This window comes from Bufo bufo, chromosome 1 (assembly GCF_905171765.1).
Source record: "Bufo bufo chromosome 1, aBufBuf1.1, whole genome shotgun sequence".
Taxonomy (NCBI): Eukaryota; Metazoa; Chordata; class Amphibia; order Anura; family Bufonidae; genus Bufo; species Bufo bufo.
The window spans coordinates 543,193,774-543,214,130 of NC_053389.1; the positions used below are offsets into that span (position 1 = coordinate 543,193,774).

Consider the following 20,357-nt stretch of genomic DNA (forward strand, 5'->3'; position numbering starts at 1 on the left):
GCCCCCCATTAGCCCTTCATGTCAGCCATAAGCCCCCCATTAGCCCCTCATGTCAGCCATAAGCCCCCCATTAGCCCCTCATGTCAGCCATAAGCCCCCATTAGCCCTTCATGTCAGCCATAAGCCCCCCATTAGCCCCTCATGTCACCCATAAGCCCCCATTAGCCCCTCATGTCAGTCATAAGTCCCTATTAGCTCCTCATGTCAGTCATAAGCCCCCATTAGCCCTTCATGTCAGCCATAAGCCCCCCCATGAGCCCTTCATGTCAGCCATAAGCCCCCCATTAGCCCCTCATGTCAGCCATAAGCCCCCATTAGCCCCTCATGTCAGCCATAAGCCCCCCATTAGCCCTTCATGTCAGCCATAAGCCCCCCATTAGCCCTTCATGTCAGCCATAAGCCCCCCATTAGCCCTTCATGTCAGCCATTAGATCCTCATGTCAGCCATAAGCCCCCATTAGCCCCTCATGTCAGTCATAAGCCCCTATTAGCTCCTCATGTCAGTCATAAGCCCCTATTAGCTCCTCATGTCAGTCATAAGCCCCTATTAGCCCCTCATGTCAGTCATAAGCCCCTATTAGCTCCTCATGTCAGTCATAAGCCCCTATTAGCTCCTCATGTCAGTCATAAGCCCCTATTAGCTCCTCATGTCAGTCATAAGCCCCTATTAGCTCCTCATGTCAGCCATAAGCCCCCCCATTAGCCCTTCATGTCAGCCATAAGCCCCCCCATGAGCCCTTCATGTCAGCCATAAGCCCCCCCATGAGCCCTTCATGTCAGCCATAAGCCCCCATTAGCCCTTCATGTCAGCCATAAGCCCCCCATTAGCCCTTCATGTCAGCCATAAGCCCCCCATTAGCCCTTCATGTCAGCCATAAGCCCCCCATTAGCCCCTCATGTCAGCCATAAGCCCCCATTAGCCCTTCATGTCAGCCATAAGCCCCCCATTAGCCCCTCATGTCAGCCATAAGCCCCCATTAGCCCCTCATGTCAGTCATAAGCCCCTATTAGCTCCTCATGTCAGTCATAAGCCCCCATGAGCCCTTCATGTCAGCCATAAGCCCCCCCATGAGCCCTTCATGTCAGCCATAAGCCCCCCATTAGCCCCTCATGTCAGCCATAAGCCCCCATTAGCCCCTCATGTCAGCCATAAGCCCCCCATTAGCCCTTCATGTCAGCCATAAGCCCCCCATTAGCCCTTCATGTCAGCCATAAGCCCCCCATTAGCCCTTCATGTCAGCCATTAGATCCTCATGTCAGCCATAAGCCCCCATTAGCCCCTCATGTCAGTCATAAGCCCCTATTAGCTCCTCATGTCAGTCATAAGCCCCTATTAGCTCCTCATGTCAGTCATAAGCCCCTATTAGCCCCTCATGTCAGTCATAAGCCCCTATTAGCTCCTCATGTCAGTCATAAGCCCCTATTAGCTCCTCATGTCAGCCATAAGCCCCCCCATTAGCCCTTCATGTCAGCCATAAGCCCCCCCATGAGCCCTTCATGTCAGCCATAAGCCCCCATTAGCCCTTCATGTCAGCCATAAGCCCCCCATTAGCCCCTCATGTCAGCCATAAGCCCCCATTAGCCCTTCATGTCAGCCATAAGCCCCCCATTAGCCCTTCATGTCAGCCATAAGCCCCCATTAGCCCTTCATGTCAGCCATAAGCCCCCATTAGCCCTTCATGTCAGCCATAAGCCCCCATTAGCCCTTCATGTCAGCCATAAGCCCCCATTAGCCCTTCATGTCAGCCATAAGCCCCCATTAGCCCTTCATGTCAGCCATAAGCCCCCATTAGCCCTTCATGTCAGCCATAAGCCCCCCATTAGCCCTTCATGTCAGCCATAAGCCCCCATTAGCCCTTCATGTCAGCCATAAGCCCCCATAAGCCCCCCATGTCAGCCAGCCCATAAGCCCCCCATGTCAGCCAGCCCATAAGCCCCCCATGTCAGCCAGCCCATAAGCCCCCCATGTCAGCCCCATGTCCCCCAGGTCAGCCATCAGTGCAAATAAAATAAAATAAAAAAAACACTTACCTCTCCTGGTCACCATCGCGATCCTCTTCATTCTGCTGTCGGCTGGCTGTGTATAGCGGCGCACAGCGTGAGGTCACAGAGAGACCTCACGCTGTGCGCAGACATGCACAGCCGATAGCCGAGCCGAGGACCAGGAAGTGGTGAGTACAGATCCTTCACCGCTCCCTGGTCCTTCTGTACTAATGAAGCGCTTCCATAATGGCAGCGCTTCATTAGTACAGAGTTAAAGACTGCCCTGATCGCCGCGGCCCGGCTAACAATCTTCCACGGCCCGGTCCTGGGCCGCGGCCCGGCGGTTAGGGACCGCTGTTATAGAGCAATAGGAGCTAAGCAGATTAACATAGCATTATGAGCAAAAAAATGTATTCACTTAAGGCTAGTTTCACACTTGCGGCAGGACGGATCCGACATGCTGTTTAGCATGTCGGATCCGTCCTGTGGCTGTTCGCCGTGCCCCCGCTCCGTCCCCATTGACTATAATGGGGATGGGGGCGGAGCTCCGGCGCAGCACGGCGGTGCACGGAGAAAGCCGCCGGACTAAAAAACCTGACATGCAGTAATTTTAGTCCGGCGGCCTTAAGCCGTGCACCGCCGTCCTGCGCCGGAGCTCCGCCCCCATCCCCATTATAGTCAATGGGGACGGAGCGGCGGCCCGGGGGCACGTCGAAACAGCCGCAGGACGGATCCGACATGGTGAACAGCCTGTCGGATCCGTCCTGCCGCAAGTGTGAAAATACCCTAAAGGGGTCGGCTCATCTCAGACATTGATAGCATATCGTTGGACACCTAGGACCCCCCGCATATCAGCTGTTTGAGGGGACCGCGCCACTCCGGTGAGCGCTGTGGCCTCCTCATAGCTTAGGTAGTCTCACTGCCTGAAGAACGGTTAAAGTAAAACAAAAAATAAAACGTATTAATAAATATCAATTAGAAATGGGCGAATCTCTCTCTTCTCATACGGAGACAGGCAAATTGTGGGAATATATATATAGCGGGATATAAAAAATCTTGTCCGCTAAATAACACTCTTATTCCCACGCAACTTAGGGGGAAGGTACAAAGGTATACACAGTATGTGCCCCCATCTATTTCATCACTTTTTGGTACAGTGTGGGGAATGAGTGTTATACCCACTAATTCACAGACAGAGTATCGACAAGAATATATGTAGATTTTTCCATTATTGTCATACTCTACTGCAGATGCATATACAGTCAGCCGTGCAGTTTGTAGTGCATGACCTGGCCCACTTTAGATTGGGGTCATTCTCCTGGCTGATCATATATGTTTGGACCACCAGGTCCGTACTGACACTCCACACACCAGTGTCCCACTAAACGCCCAATTAGGGATCGCTATATGGGGATACCAGCGTTTTATAGAAGACCTCTGTTCAGCAGGACTCACTATTAGTAGTAAAATGGAGCGCAGTATACCAATTGACCACCACCATATGGCTACCTTTATTCAACTCTCTCAGCCCGCTCAACGCGTTCCTGTGCCCTTTTGTTTGGACACTTCATCAGGAGCTAGGCTTTGGGGTCTGAGAGGCGTTAATCTATCTAATATTTGCGCCGGCGGAAGACGCTGCACGTGTCTCGTGCAGCGCATCGGCAGTTCTCACAGCTTACCAAGAACAGTGCTGTCCATTAGATAGCGGCTGTGCTTGGTATTGTAGTTGGGCCCCTTTCACTTGAACGGGACCGAGCTGTGCCTAGGCCACATAAATGAAGAACGTGACATCACTAATCTAGAGGCCGCGTGCTCACTTTCTTACCCTCTAATATGGTTCCACTAACACAAGTATATATTTTCTGTTCTAACTCACTTGCCTGAGAAAGAGGAGGTACAGTCTCATCACACTGCACTTGCTGTGAGTCCTATGAAAGGACACGCCCATGCTGGATGTAAATTGTATGGAAAAAATCTGTTGCTGTGGAACAAAATATACATTGTAACTGGTGAAATTGGCAACATAAGACCACGTTGTCTGTTAAAATCCACACTGTATTTGCACGTGGATTTTGTTTTCCCACAGTGTGAGGATGAGATTTACTATATATTACACGGTTTATGTAATATACTTTTGGAAAATCCACAGTTTCTTCCACGTGCACACATACCCTAAGGGCTTATGCATACATATATATTTTTCTTCAGTGACAGTTAGTTTTTTTTTTATTGTGGCCGTATGCGGAACCATTCGCTTTAATGGGGTTACAAATAAAAAAATTTAAAAAAAAGGAAATTTACTTTGTGTGCATTCCATTTCCTCATGGCCGTTCCATATAAAAATAGCACATTTCCTATAATTGTCCACATTACAGACAAGGATAGGACTGTTCTATTAAGGGCCGGCCGCTCAGTTACGCAAAATGTGGAATGCACGCGGCCGATATCAGTGTTTTGCAGATCCACAATTTACAGAGCGCAAAACATCCACTGGTCATGTACATCAGCCCAAATGGCAGCAAGTGATGGGTCAGTGATATACAACAGATGTCCCCTAACTTGGACTACAAAATATGTGTATTCTGTGTGATGCAGCTCCAGTAGGTCTTCCCTGCCTCCTGCTTGTGATAGGTTTCACCCTGTCAGCTGTGTGTGAAGCTACATCTCGTAGAGTACACTGGAGTTTCTGCACACAGCACCTACAACTCGTACAGACAATGTGATTCAGGGCAGTTTAGTAACGATTCATCTAATCATTGTATGGGATCACCTATGGTGTAAAGTAGAATTGGCTTAGTTGCCCATAGCAACCAATCAAATTCCACCTTTTCATTTTTGACCGCTCCAGTGGAAAATGAAAGGTGAAATCTGATTGGTTTCTATGGGCATCTAAGCCAGTTCTACTTCACACTAGTTTGATAAATGACCCCCTAGTTCCTTAGGACATGATTAAGATCTACAGCAACATTCATGGGGGCATTCAGAGGAACAACGGCTACAGAACTTGGTGGGGAGGGGTCTGAGAGCTGATAGTGATGTAATTCTGACTCCACAAGACTTCACAGAAAGCCACACAGGAGAGACTGACCTGTCTATAGGAGATCATGCCTTGGACCGGTGCCCATAATGAGCTATGCTGAACACTGCTAGAATATTGCTGGACAGTTAGCATTATTTGCCCCCCAAATAAGAAATTGTTACTTTAACCAAGAATAACATGTTCTTAGATTCCTTCAGTCTTTTTTCGTGTTGGCTTTTTCTATTTGTTTTAGGCTGCCATGCTGTATTCTTGTAGTATCCTCACAATACGTGTTTAAATGTAGCCCAACTGCCCAAGGCTTGGTAATAAATGAGGGACTTTAGCAGCACCGTACTCATCCTTGTAATGATGAAGTGTACTCTCTTGTGCATTGCCTTGCTTTCTGAATGTTCTTTGGACTGGTTACACAGCTATCCCTTATTAGTCAGCTTCCCCACCCCCTTTTACTTTTATACTCAGTGCAATTTCTTTCCTGAGGTCTTGACTTATTGCAACAAACTCAAAATATAATAAATACCTCTGAAATCCTACTGCTCTGTAAGGCAGAGGTTTTATTAGTAATATGTCAAAGACTGAGATTTATCTGATGTGTTGACTTGAGCGTATAGTTCTATTGAAGCACCATTTTTTTCCCTAAGAGCTGCAAAGACTAATCCTTTCTTGAGAATCATATGCCCTTGGAATTACATTTAAACTTTTTATGTGGGCAGTGATAGAAATAGTGCTGCTGCCGCACAGCGGTTTGATCCATTGCGGCTTTTACTACAAGCTTAGTAAAACTGGATTTAACATACAGGACAGTAGCTGGAGCTGGGCAGGGTTCCAGCTCTTCTCCACAGAATAGAAGAAATAAATGAAACTCGCCTATCCTGTCTGTTTCAGGGAGGTAAAACCTAATCTTATAACCTACTGCACAATCAAGTTTTCATTTTGATTTTCCATGGGCATATTTTATTCTGGTCATTTCATTTTATTTTATTTTTTCTTCCTGTATTTACTAGGCTAGTTACCGTAATCTTAACTGTTCAACTGCTTATAACACAAATTGTGTGGATGGGAGCATACATGGCATCCAATGACACCATTAACTCCTAACATGGATCACCAATCACATAAACAAGAGAGGGGCGCCAACTATGGCTGCATTCACATCTCCGTTACGGCGCAAGTGCCACCTGTCGGCCAGACCAAAGAAACCATTGCATGTGGCCATTGTCCGGCCAAAACCCGGCATTAGTGCCGGAAATCGGCTGGATCACTATTGTAGTCAATGATAATCTGGTGGTGAAGTAGAGGACCCGGGAAGCTGATCTGTGCTTGAACAGCCTGCCCGATCTCAGAACACAGATGTAAATGAAGCCTAGAATTCATAATGCCTGTGTATGTAAAGATTAAAGTGCCAAAAAAAAAAAAACATGCACAGGACAGGGACCAAATTGAACAGTAACCAATACTTTACTAGCAGTTCATTAACAATATGTTAAAGTGCATATAATAAAATAACCATAGTAGGCATACAAAGAAAGGACTCATGCACAGAAGCGTATTTTTTGTCCACATCCGATACACATTTTTTGTGGGTCGGATGCGGACCCATTCACTTCAGTGGGGCCGCATCCGTTTGTCCTTTCCGTGGTACCAGCAAAAATATAGAACATGTCCTATTCTTGTCTGCATTACGAACAAGTAAAGGACTACTATTATGAACCGGACGTTGTGCATGAGCCCAAGGAGAGTGAATACAATTACTCACCAGCTCACTTGGGTCAGGGTGTTTAGGGTAGGAGATTGGTGTTCAGTGTTACTTGTGTGTTTGTGTGTGTGTGTATATATATATATATATATATATATATATATATATATATATATATATATACACTGCTCAAAAAAATAAAAGGAACACAAAAATAACACATCCTAGATCTGAGTTAATTAAATATTCTTCTGAAATACTTTGTTCTTTACATAGTTGAATGTGCTGACAACAAAATCACACAAAAAAAAAAAATGGAAATCAAATTTTTCAACCCATGGAGGTCTGGATTTGGAGTCACACTCAAAATTAAAGTGGAAAAACACACTACAGGCTGATCCAACTTTGATGTAATGTCCTTAAAACAAGTCAAAATGAGGCTCAGTAGTGTGTGTGGCCTCCACGTGCCTGTATGACCTCCCTACAACGCCTGTGCATGCTCCTGATGAGGTGGCGGACGGTCTCCTGAGGGATCTCCTCCCAGACTTGGACTAAAGCATCTGCCAACTCCTGGACAGTCTGTGGTGCAACGTGACGTTGGTGGATAGAGCGAGACATGATGTCCCAGATGTGCTCAATTGGATTCAGGTCTGGGGAACGGGCGGGCCAGTCCATAGCATCAATGCCTTCGTCTTGCAGGAACTGCTGACACACTCCAGCCACATGAGGTCTAGCATTGTCTTGCATTAGGAGGAACCCAGGGCCAACCGCACCAGCATATGGTCTTACAAGGGGTCTGAGGATCTCATCTCGGTACCTAATGGCAGTCAGGCTACCTCTGGCGAGCACATGGAGGGCTGTGCGGCCCTCCAAAGAAATGCCACCCCACACCATTACTGACCCAATGCCAAACCGGTCATGCTGGAGGATGTTGCAGGCAGCAGAACGTTCTCCACGGCGTCTCAAGACTCTGTCACGTCTGTCACATGTGCTCAGTGTGAACCTGCTTTCATCTGTGAAGAGCACAGGGCGCCAGTGGCGAATTTGCCAATCTTGGTGTTCTCTGGCAAATGCCAAACATCCTGCACGGTGTTGGGCTGTAAGCACAACCCCCACCTGTGGACGTCGGGCCCTCATATCACCCTCATGGAGTCTGTTTCTGACCGTTTGAGCAGACACATGCACATTTGTGGCCTGCTGGAGGTCATTTTGCAGGGCTCTGGCAGTGCTCCTCCTGTTCCTCCTTGCACAAAGGCGGAGGTAGTGGTCCTGCTGCTGGGTTGTTGCCCTCCTACGGACTCCTCAACGTCTCCTGATGTACTGGCCTCTCTCCTGGTAGCGCCTCCATGCTCTGGACACTACGCTGACAGACACAGCAAACCTTCTTGCCACAGCTCGCATTGATGTGCCATCCTGGATAAGCTGCACTACCTGAGCCACTTGTGTGGGCTGTAGACTTCGTCTCATGCTACCACTAGAGTGAAAGCACCAGCAGCATTCAAAAGTGACCAAAACATCAGCCAGGAAGCATAGGAACTGAGAATTGGTCTGTGGTCACCACCTGCAGAACCACTCCTTTATTGGGGGTGTCTTGCTAATTGCCTATAATTTTCACCTGTTGTCTATCCCATTTGCACAACAGCATGTGAAATTGATTGTCACTTGTTGCTTCCTAAGTGGACAGTTTGATTTCACAGAAGTGTGATTGACTTGGAGTTACATTGTGTTATTTAAGTGTTCCCTTTATTTTTTTGAGCAGTGTATATTATACCTTCCAGTTCACTCTATCACTCTATTTTTCTGTGTTTGCCTGCTATTGTAATTTTATTAATGAATTGCTTATAAAGTATCGTTTATTGTACGATTTGGTTCCTGTGCATGCTTTTTTTTTTTTGTTAATTTTTTTCTAACATGGGTTGAAAAGATCAACTAGTGTTTCCAATAGCATTACTGACACCTATAAGAGAGGTAATAGAGAACATGAAGGGTTTACTTTTACCTCGGGTTGTTTAACCAGTAGGGTATGTTTGTGTATCATGTTAGCGATGTTTCATTTATTTGAAGTATAAGAACAATAGAATAGCAATAAGTACTTAAGACTCCGCGTGTGAGCATACCCCAAGCAGTTTATTTTCTATAAACCTAGCAGCTGATTTTGAAATCTTAGTAGCTTTGATTTGTTTTTGTCATATTAGATTTTTGCTTTCATTGAAATATAAAATGACTGTTTCCTCAGGCTCTACAGACTGTGTATGCTTTTCAACTGTAGGCATCAGTGATCCGGTGACTTCAGCTTTGCACATCATTTTAGGTATGTACTTCATTTTATAAATGTTTCAGTGCAACTTTATATTTTCCCTTATACACAATACTGCTTGAACAAAGCTGTCTGTCTTGACATGCAATTCCCCATTCTGTGGCTTTAATCAGATTTTTCTAAAATGACAGGGAGAACCTATTTAAAAATTGTATTTTTGGGAAGTTTGGTTTACAGCCATGTTTAATTGCTCTGGAAGACATCTAATAAGATGAAAGGATGATGCTGCATACAATAGATAACTTTTGAAATATGTGATTGCAAATCTAAATCTAGCTGTGGATGGTAAGATTTCTCATAACACCTGAACTGCTCTTGCCGATATCGGGGACAATCTTTCCTTCTTTCATGGCTGACAGGGCCGTTACAGATTAAAAGATTTCATGTCTCTCCGCGTGGTATTCAGTGGGGTGTCAGAACTTGGTAAATGGGCAAGCATTGTGCCCTAATCTATACTGTAATACCAGGCAAAATCATATGGACAAGACTTATTTAACCTTCTAACGGTCACGTTAAAATTGAAAAAACCCTCCCAAAAATGCAGATTTTTCATATGTGTCGGCAGTAAATCTTGTTGGTGCACAACAAGGGGACATTACTACATTTTAACCCCTTAGTGACATAATTCATTTTAGCCTTAAGGACCAATATTATTTTCCCCCTTTGTGTTCTAGCATTCATACATTTTTTATTGTTTCTTCAAAAAATTTATTTTGCGGGATTAGTTGTAGGTTTTTTAGGAACCATATTGGGGTGTATATATAGTGTATTAAATAACTTATTATTTTTAGAGGGAAAGATTTTTTTCAAAATTTTTTTACATTATTTTGTGAAATTTATTTACACCATTCGCTGTGTGGTAAAAATAATATACTTTTATTATGTGCTTCAGTACAGTGATGATAATGCCACATTTCTATATATTTTTACTATTTTTTCTTTCCTTCTGCAGGCTGTCAGCTCTGCAGCTGCTCTCTCATTCTCCTCCAGACTGACGGGTAGAGGGGACGGCTGCTTTAGCTGCTAATTTCCCTGGTTTGGAACCAGCTATTGTTTAAAAGCTGGTATTTCATGCTTTCAAACAATACCAGAATGACAGCAATATCTTAAGTACATGGGAAGATATCACTGTTAGAAATTGGGAAGCAGTGAATGTAGCTGAAAGGGTTATTCCTAATTATTCCCGACTCGATTTCTAACAGTGATATCTCCTGACTATCTTGGACTAATGCTGTCATTTTGTTCTTGTATGAAAACAAGACCAGTCCCATGCATCTATTCCAGGGAAAGCAGCTAAAGCAGCCCTCCCCCTCCACTTCTGCCTGAGCCCAATTCTGGGCTCGGGCAGAACAGTTAGGTGGTTAAAGTTAAGGACCTTCGTTTCTGTCAGAACATAATTTTTTGTTTTCTTTTTTCCGCAGGGGATTGTCAGCCGCTAGATGTAAGCTCTGTTCACCACAAAAAAATGTTTCTTAAATACTCAGTGTCACTCTTGGGCTACGGTTTCTATGGTGATGTGTTAAAAGGCAGTGAAAAGAATCGCTGGCTGGGTCCGGCTAGATACGACTTTTCAGGTAAGAGAACACAGTGCATGTGTTTTACATGATGAACTTACTGCTGCTTTAGCATTTTTCTCTAGAATAATTTGCAAATTCTGAAGAGTTGATAGCTTTAGACTACAGTATATTTACAAATGGTTAAAAAAAAGTTGCATCAGAAACAGTGGCAAAAAGTAGCATGTTTTTACTGCAATTTTTTGCCACGGAAATGGCTGTGGATTTCACCCGCCTTGTTGCCAAGAGGTAAATCTGTGGGGGAGATCTGCAGCATAAATTGACACGTCGCAGATGTCAAATCCACACCGCAGATGTCAAATCCACACCGCAGGTTAACTTTCGATCCAAGAAAAAGTATTGCGATACTCGTTACCATTCAATACCACGCAAAGAGAGAAAAAAATAACAAAGTACCTAAACATTAACCTAATGTGTATTATTATTATTTTTTTTTTTTTAAACCGACCAATTTCAGCAGGACTGAAGATCATTTAATGCAGGGATGGCCAACCTGTGGCTCTCCAGCTGTTGCAAAACTACAACTCCCAGCATGCCCAGTCTTCCTACAGCTATCCTCCTGGGCTTGGTAGGAGTTGCAGTTTTACAACAGCTGGAGGGCCGCAGGTTGGCCAGTCCTGATTTAATGTGTATGGTACCCTCCCCCAACAACAGATTTTCTAGGGGGAGATTTCAACGTTCCTGATCCACTGGCCACTGCCAGAGGTGTGTGCAACAGTTTGCCCTTTTCGAAGTATGCATATGGTCAGGGGGAGTAGCTGTCTTCTGAATGGCAGCTGTCTAAATTGTATGGCCAGCCTTGGCTTATGAATGTTTTATCCAGCCTGAGCATTAGCAGAGACTGAGCACAAGCAATAGACATTAGCTTTTTTTTTTTTCTTACATCTTTTCAGCTGTGTAAAGATTTTGTCATATCTACTGATAAAAGTTTAATCATTCATCATGGGAAGTAATTCAGATCTGTACCCAGTTGCCATTTATCAAATCTTTCTAAAGAGTAATGTTTAGAATGTGATGTCCCAGTAGGAAAATTAAAAATAAATTTGCACAAAAGTCATCTAAAGCTGTGATATGCAATTAAAAATTTAAATGTAATTTGTGGGTTTAAGAGTTCTTTTGCCGAGCAAGTGTGATCTATCATCTCACTGTACTAAATCTCGCCGATGCTCCCACATCCTTAAATAGAATTATGGAAATTGTATTTATTGTTGTTTTTGGCCTTTTTCATAACTCTGTGGTGCCAAATACCATAAATCTTAGCAATTTACTTCAGTAAAATTACCTTTACGCTTATATCAAAATTAGGCTCAAAGCAAATTACAATGATTGACTGATCCCGGTTTTGTGTATTGAAATTATCACAATTGCTCCTCTTCTAAATCATCCTACATTTGATATTGTTTCACACGTACGTATTGGATATATAAGATGGTTGAGGTGTGTATGTGAAGCACATGCCGAATTCTCAGAAACCTGCACATGGTTCTGATGGCAGGGACAGATAATGCATATGACCGCTGTGCAAGATGTGATTTGATCAAAGTGAGTACAATATTAATTGTGGTAAATGAAGAAGCTGCCAGTGGAGATCCACGGGCAGTTTAATTTTCCATTTGGTTATTGTATACTTTCCTCTGCTTTTAAATCTGCTGTAAAATCATTCTAGCGCAATGTGGTCCCACTGTTCCCATAAAGATGGCTTCATTTCTGTAAATGGTTTGTTGTAAGACAAATGCTACTTGAAAAAGCCGCATATTGGAGTCTGTGATCGGTGTCTGTGCTGGAGACATATCTTTGGCTAGGTTTTTATGTTCAGGCTTTTTGATAGAATTTTGGAGCCAATGCCAGGAGTGGACCCAATGTTTCCTTTATACGTGTCCTCCTTTTATTATCCGTTTCTGGCTTTGGCTTCAAAAACTCCATCAAGAGCCTGAATTTGGAAACCCAGCTTTATAGGAAGGGAAGAATTTATACTCTTTCTGTTCTTCTCTTTCTGAAATGGCCACTTTACAAACAGGAACAGCTCTTCTCGTATAGCATGGATTGTGGGTGAAGACACTTTTTCATTAAAGGGTTTCTATCACTTCGTTTCACATAATTAGCTGTCAGACACTAGCGATCCGCTAGTGTCTGCTCTGCCCAACCATCCTAATATAATTGCTTTTGGGGCAGCCGTTTTGCTAAAAAAAAGAACTTTTATTAATATGCTAATGAGCCTCTAGGTGCTATGGGGGCGTCATTAGCACCTAGAGGCTCCGTCTACCTTCAGAAACTGCCGCCGCCGCCCAGCGCGTCCCTCCAGTCCGCCCATCTCCTCCTGAATGCGATCCTCCCTGTGAGCGCCTGTATTCGGCGCATGCGCAGTGAATGTCTGACCGCTTCCCTGCTCAGACATCTCCACTGCGCCTGTTCCTCGGAGCACTATGATGTCATCGCGCAGGCGCAGTGGAGATGTCTGAGCAGGGAATCGGTCAGACATTCACTGCGCATGCGCCGAATACAGGCGCTCACAGGGAGGATCGCATTCAGGAGGAGATGGGCGGGCTGGAGGGACGCGCTGGGCGGCGGCAGTTTGTGAAGGTAGACCGAGCCTCTAGGTGCTAATGATGCCCCCATAGCACCTAGAGGCTCATTAGCATATTAATAAAAGTTCTTTTTTTAGCAAAATGGCTGCCCCAAAAGCAATTATATTAGGATGGTTGGGCAGAGCAGACACTAGCGGATCGCTAGTGTCTGACAGCTAATTATGTGAAACGAAGTGATAGAAACCCTTTAAACAAAAACAGTATACTGTAACTGTGCTAGAAGTCCATCCAAGATGGAGAAAACTACTAAATCCAGTAACAGGCAAACTTGTTGAAACTTTCCATCCAGTTAAAATACATGACAGAACAAGACTGGATAGTGCATGCCAGACAGTGTGCTTAGTCCTTTTGAAGGCTCTTTCTAGGCTGGGTATTCATGTAGTTGATTACTACACAACAGTGTTTTACTGGTAATATCCCATAGCATAGATGATAAGTGTTTGACTGCTGGAACCCCTAGTGATCCTGAGAACAGGTGCCCCTGAGTCCCCCATTTGAATGAAGCAGTAGTATACTTGTTGGTCTAGTTCTCTAATCACTTATATGGAACTGACGGAGCCCTGTCTGCACCATGAAGCAGTGCACTAATGTGCTATTGTTTCATTCAGACAGGGATCTCAGAAACCGCCATTGTCCGATTTGCTGGTAGTCCGGTTGCACCTCCAGTGAGTATACATTTATCCCCTATCATGTTTAGGTGATAAATGCGGTTTGTGGAATAACCGCTGAAAGGATGACCATAGGTATGAATATCCATCAGCTGAATGGATGTTTGGCTGACAGCTGTTTTCCCCTTCTTCCCTGCAAGGATAATGATTTTCCCTAAATACGAGCTGTAGGAGAAAGTTAAGTTGCCCCCAATAAATATGAAATAAAATATCATGTCTATGAGCAGTTTATAACCTATGTGATCTGAACCAAGTACGGAGTAGAACTCCAGATAATTTTCTTTATTCAGTTTAGATATAATGTTCATAATAAGTCAGTAGTGTAGACCATTTCAGCGAAACACATTGCAGCCATTCCTATCAGCTACCCTCAGAATCTAGGGTAAATGTGAGGTTTTCATGCAGCATATGTCCAGAAGGAACTAGAGGTTTCCATTGTGAGAGCTTTGGCATAGTAGCTGCCATCCTACAAAGAGTGTAGCTTTTCTGGCAAAAAAATGAGGTTTCCTGAAAAAATATCATTTGTTGATGTATCCGTTGTGAATCTTCCAGTAAACAAAAAAATTTAGAATTTAGAGTTGAAGTGAAAATGAACCCAAAACATAGACGGGAGGGGACATCTCCCCAGAATTGAGTAATAAGGTGCAAAAATCCAAATTAAGTGGTCAAAGTATCCTCCTGATGACATCTGAGATGGGTCACGCTGAGGATAACCACCTCCCTGTGAAGTCTGTAGTAGATGAGGTATGCTTGATGGGTGATATACTGTACAACTTAGTCAGGGCAGCAGATGACCAGAAGATAACATAATGAATTATGGAAAATATACGTTCATCCAATTTAGTTGGGCCTATATAGTTCTGTGGAATAGTCTATGGTTTGATGTTGTGTAGGAATTTACTGATGGTTTCATGAATTCATAGACTGTACACATAGAAGTAATTTTATAAGAATGAGATAAGGGTTACCTGCCCTACCCAATCAGTTTCGCTAATGTGGGTAAGTAAGCTAATATGCATTGTTTTAGCATTACTTCTATGAATACAGGAAATTCGTCATTACATTCCTTCACAAAGTGCAACATCAGATCAATAAATATCTAAAGGACAGAAAAAAAAACAAAGTACAAAGTCACAACATGCAGTCATGATAAGACAGCAGGGACAGGCTGTGTCAAAAGCCAGACAAACACTTGGTTGGAGTATAACTATAAAAGGCCAGTTTCTCTGGGCAAGTCATGCATGTGGCTGAACACGCTCGTTGTATCTACAGGTAAAACTCGAAGAATTAGAATATCATGCAAAAGTTTATTTATTTCAGTAATGCAACTTAAAAGGAGTTGCATTAATGGAACTTAAAATTAGAATATAGTGAATAGGTTCAATATTCTAGGCTCAAAGTGTCACACTCTAGTCAGCTAATTAATCCATACCCCCTGAGCAAAGGGTACCTGAGATTGTGATTTTGGGGTTTTCATAAGCTGTAAGCCATAATCATCCAAATTATAACAAATACCGTGTTTTTCGCCCCATAAGATAGTTTTTTCCCTCATGAAGCCCTCATGAAGCGCTCATTAGTACCGGAGGACCAGGAAGCGGTGAAGGCTCTGTACTCACCGCTTCCTGGTCCTTATCTGTCTGGTGTGCTGTGGCTGTGCGTGCCGGTTCACAGCACAGCCTACGGAGGAGAAGGAAGAAAATTGATGGCGGTGAGGAGCGGCGGCGCCTGGAGCAGGAGAGGTAAGTGATTTTTTTTATTTGTATTTTATGTCATCTGAGGCATGGGGCACATCTGAGGCAATGGGGGCTGATCAAAAGACGCATGTGGGCTCATCAGAAGCTGCAAGGGGCTGATCAAAAGAGTCTTGGGGGCTAATATGAGACTGGGGCTAGTCAAAAGACGCATGTGGGCTGATCTAAAGCGGCCTGGGGCTGATCAAAAGAGTCTTGGGGGATAATAGGAGACTGGGGCTAGTCAACAGAGGCATGGGGGCTGATATGAGGCTGGGGACTGATCAAATGAGGCATTGAGGGTGATCAAATGAGGCATGGGGGGCTGATTTGAGACTGGGGGGCTGATCTGAGGTCTGAATGGGGTCTTATTTATATTGGGGCTCATATCCGAGGTCTGATTGGGGGTCAGTTACTTTTGGGTGTGAGCTGAGGTCTGATTGTGGGTCTGATCTGAGGTCTTATTGGGGTCTTATTAACGTTGGGAATCTGATTGGAGCTGTGATCTGAGGTCAGATTAACATTGGGGGTCTGATTGCTGGTCTGACCTGAGGTCTAATGAAAAAAAAAAAAATTCTTATTGTCCTCCTTTAAAACCTAGCTGCGTCTTATGGGCTGGTGCGTCTTATAGGGCGAAAAATACGGTAAAGGCTTGAAATATCTCACTTAGCATGTAATGAGTCTCTCATATATTAGTTTCACCTTTTAAGTTGCATTACTGAAATAAATGAACTTAAATGAATATGTACGATATTCTAATTCTTTGAGTTTCACCTGTAGTTTACATCTGCTATTTACTGTAATAAACATGTCTATAAATGTAAAAGTTCATTCTTTTTTTCCTTCTGGAATTGATACTGATCATATTGTTATATCTGTTATCTTAGGTTTCAAGACGTTTTTGTCGCACCGTTATTATGAAGGAACTGTCTCCTTTCAACCAGCACAGTGGGCTCTGGGATCTCCAAGGGACAAAATCTGCTGCACATCTGGGCAAGTTGCTTCAATCATTTTTCGAATGTCCTGACAAGTGCAGAGAGCAGTTTGTTGTACTGAAGGGGTTGTATGGTTTTTTGTATTTTATTAAAGGGGTTGTACACTAGTATTAAACCCTTAAAGAGAACCGGTCACCTCTCCTGACATGTCTAAGTAAATAATTGTATTCCCTCTAAAATATTAATTCTGGAGCATCTTTTATTAGAACTCTTCATTGTGCAGTTCTTCAGTTTTTCCTTCTTTTAATTTATGACTACATTCAAAGCTGGGAATTATCACTTGTGGGAGTGTCTTCCACTGTCCAATCAGGGTCCTCTGTGTAGGGAAACGCCCCGTTGACAAGGTAACATCTAGTTGTCAATTGGTTAATACAGTTCTAGAAGGAATACGAGGGAAATGGCACAATGCAGATGTGTAAGAAAAGATGCTCCAACATGTTAATGTTATGGCGAATACAAATATTTACTTCTCCTGCTGTGTCCAGAGAAGTGACAGCCCCCTTAAAGAGTGGATGTCACCTAAACATGCTGCGGCATAGTACAGGCACAGGTCCTTTCTCCTTTTATAGTCCCGAGGAGAACGCCATCCGTTGTCCCTTTGCCATTTTCAGCAGTGATTCCCGGCCGGCTGCTGTGTATAGGTTTAGTATTTCTGTGCATTCTTCTTTAAGAGAAATAATTCGAGTCTTTCCTAACCCGAGGTTTTTATGTTCCAGGTGCTACATTTGCAGGCAAAGTAGCAAGCATCTGGAGGAGCAACAGAGAGAGAAGAGCGGTGGGTTACTAAACAACGGTAAGGCCATGTTAATGGAACTGGAATTGCCACCTCAGTGTGTCCAAGAGTATTTTAACACTTTTTTGTAATAAGTTTTCTTTCAGTCCTTGATAAGATTAGGTATATTTCAAACAAGTGAAACTGAAATAAAATGCTTTGTATGGTACTGGATGGAAAGAAATCACTAGCATGGCAAGCTTCTAACAAAATGAACTAGTACACCGTTAGCCATTCTGGCTACCTCAGCTTACACTTTTTCTAATAAGTTGGGTAACAAAAAGAAAAAATATTCTGGCTGTCTGTTAATCACAGAAAATAGGATTATTTGTTGAAATAGTAATTCCTTGTATGGTAGCTTTTTTTTTTTTTTTCCGCCCATCTCAGTAAAGATTGTAATAGAATGCATTGTATGGCCTATATGTAAAACCAGATACTGAAGCATATTTTTGTACCTCATTGGGGGGAGGGGGCGCTGGGCACCAGGCATTGTGCCGAAACCTTTTACCTTAACAGCATTTAGATATGTTTTACATCAGTCACATGGCATCGTAACCTGTAACTTGGAGGTGACTCATTGATATGTGTATAGAAGAGTGTTGTGGGCATGCCTTGTCACCTGTCCAGGTGTCATTATGCAGCAAAAGGGCAGTAGATAACCTGTGATCATCAACTGTTTTGTGAATGGGTTTTTTGCGGATCCGTCATTGATCTGCAAAAACGCTTCCGTTACAATAATTCAACCGCATGCATCCGTCATGAATGGATCCGGTTGTGTTATATCTTCTATAGCCATGACAGATCTGTTATGAACACCATTGAAAGTCAATGGGGGACGGATCCGTTTTCTATTGTGTCAGAGAAAACAAATCCGTCCCTATTGACTTAAATTGTGTCTCAGGACGGATCCGTCTCGCTCTGCACCATATCGCGGACATAAAACCACTGCTTGCAGCGTTATTCTGTCCGCGATGGGGACCCAAGCAAACGGAACAGAATGCATTCTGGTGCATTCCGTTTCGTTCAGTTCAGTTTTGTCCCTATTGACAATGAATAGGGACAAAATGGAAGCATTTTCCCCCGTGATTGAGATCCTATGACAGATCTCAATAGCGGAATTGAAAACGCTAATGTGAAAGTAGCCTTATCTGTATATAGGTTATTATCCGTCATTGAGATAACTGCTGAAAATTGGTCTCAGAACAGGAAGGGTCTGTCTATTCTGAGGCCCAGTGGCCAGTGAAAATGGGTAGGTTTCAGAATTGTTTTAAAGAAAGATAGTAATATTGAAAATTAAAAAATAAACAATTAACTTTATCAAATTTATATAAACAACAGTTTTTTTTGTTGACACCTACCCTTTAAATGCAACCTGTCACCTGTACCAGCAGCATAGTGTAATGACAGAGCCGCTGATTTCAGCTGTTGTCACTTTGGAGTCAGTATGCCGAACCCAGCAGCACGCACCACTGCTGTGAAGGAGATGAGTCCGAGGAGACTCGATGGCCTCGGCCTGCCCTGCTTCATGACCATGACTGGTAGGTTTCTTTCCTATGCGTAACAGGAAAATAACTGCCAGTCATGGTCATGTATACCTTACAAGTCATATATGTCCCAAGACACCGTAGAATAACACATCTAAACATCACTAATAAATAAAATGCTAAGTGCCATGCTCCTGTAGTAGCATCCATGTAATATCAAGGTGCACTCTAACATAATAATATCAAGAAATTCCACCAGTGTTGGTCAAAAGACTGGTGCAGGCCTTAGAGCCTGGGTGGTTCTTCAACATGACAACCACCATCAAGGCTCTGAGGCTTATGGTCTATGTTTGCTGATGTGCCCTTGTAATATGGTGGGAGTAAAATGCATGTAGACTAAGGCATCATTAGAAGACATTAGGTTATCAATTGATAGAAGATGGTATGGTATCTTGAAGGTTATATTTCTGGAAGGAACTGCTTTCACTTGCTTGGCTCTTCTGTCGATGTTTCACTTCTGCTCTATGCTATTAGAATAAGGTAGAATCACAAGTACTCTAGGTGATCAGTCCTGTCGTTTTGATAATGTACATGGGTAGAATAAGTAATGCCTAAGATTTTAAACAGTGTTAAATTTAAATTATTCTACGTTTCCAGTGATAGAAATCAGCATTAGCTAGAGTAAGTCAACTGAGCATCATTGCATTCATCTGAATACTGCGCTACAATATCTATATTGATTTGAGTGGTGATTTGGATCTAAACAATGTCCTCCTAAAAAGGCTGAACAGGTATCGTGAGATTAAGAAATAAATTGTGGCATGCTCAACCACATGTATTATGGAGGGATTCTCTCCTAACATTGAGAATATAGTGCTGCATGAAAGGCCTCCAAAAATATAGATACCTCAGGGACTTGGGCGTTCAAATGGAGGAATGGAAGTGGCACCAGATTAATAAGTTATTACTCAGTTACTTTTGGTAAAATATGTCAAGGGGTCAGACAACCTATTTATGCCTCATGCATACTATATGTATTTTGTGGTCTGCAAATTGCAGATCTGCAAAATATGGATATCGTCTTTGTTGCATTTTTTGCTCACCCTTCAATGGGTCCATGGTCCACATTTTGCAGCCAAGGACAGGACACTGTCTTTTTGTGGAACGGACATAAAGATGCGTAAAGCACACAGATCATTTTTGTGCTTTCCACATCCATATGTCTGTTCTGCAAAAAGATAGAATGTACGCATAATGCGAACCACGAACCTGTTGAAGTCAATGAGTCCACAATACTGCACCCATATTTTGTGAATCTGCGATTTGTGGAACACAAAATGGTCATGTGCATGAGGCCTAAAAGAAAATGAGCCTGCAAGCCATGTCTCTAGCCAATTATCTTGCATTAGGAGGGGCATAATCAAATGGATGTCCTTGGGATCACCTCAATGTGTTATAATATTTCGCTTCATCTGAAAGGCTCACACATGTGGGCTGCACAGTGGCTCAGTGGTTA

The 20,357-nt window shown here is 43.3% G+C and overlaps 1 protein-coding gene across 1 annotated transcript in view; it reads left to right on the top strand.

The window, feature by feature from the left end:
- The window catches only part of CERK (ceramide kinase), a 147,846-nt gene that overhangs the window by 109,900 nt on the left and 17,589 nt on the right, over positions 1-20,357 (top strand). Inside the window, exons 8-11 of the mRNA XM_040412243.1 lie at positions 8,953-9,027; positions 10,455-10,607; positions 16,478-16,583; positions 17,302-17,378. Of these exons, the coding sequence (XP_040268177.1) occupies positions 8,953-9,027; positions 10,455-10,607; positions 16,478-16,583; positions 17,302-17,378 (411 nt within the window). The remainder of the gene's footprint in view (positions 1-8,952; positions 9,028-10,454; positions 10,608-16,477; positions 16,584-17,301; positions 17,379-20,357) is intronic.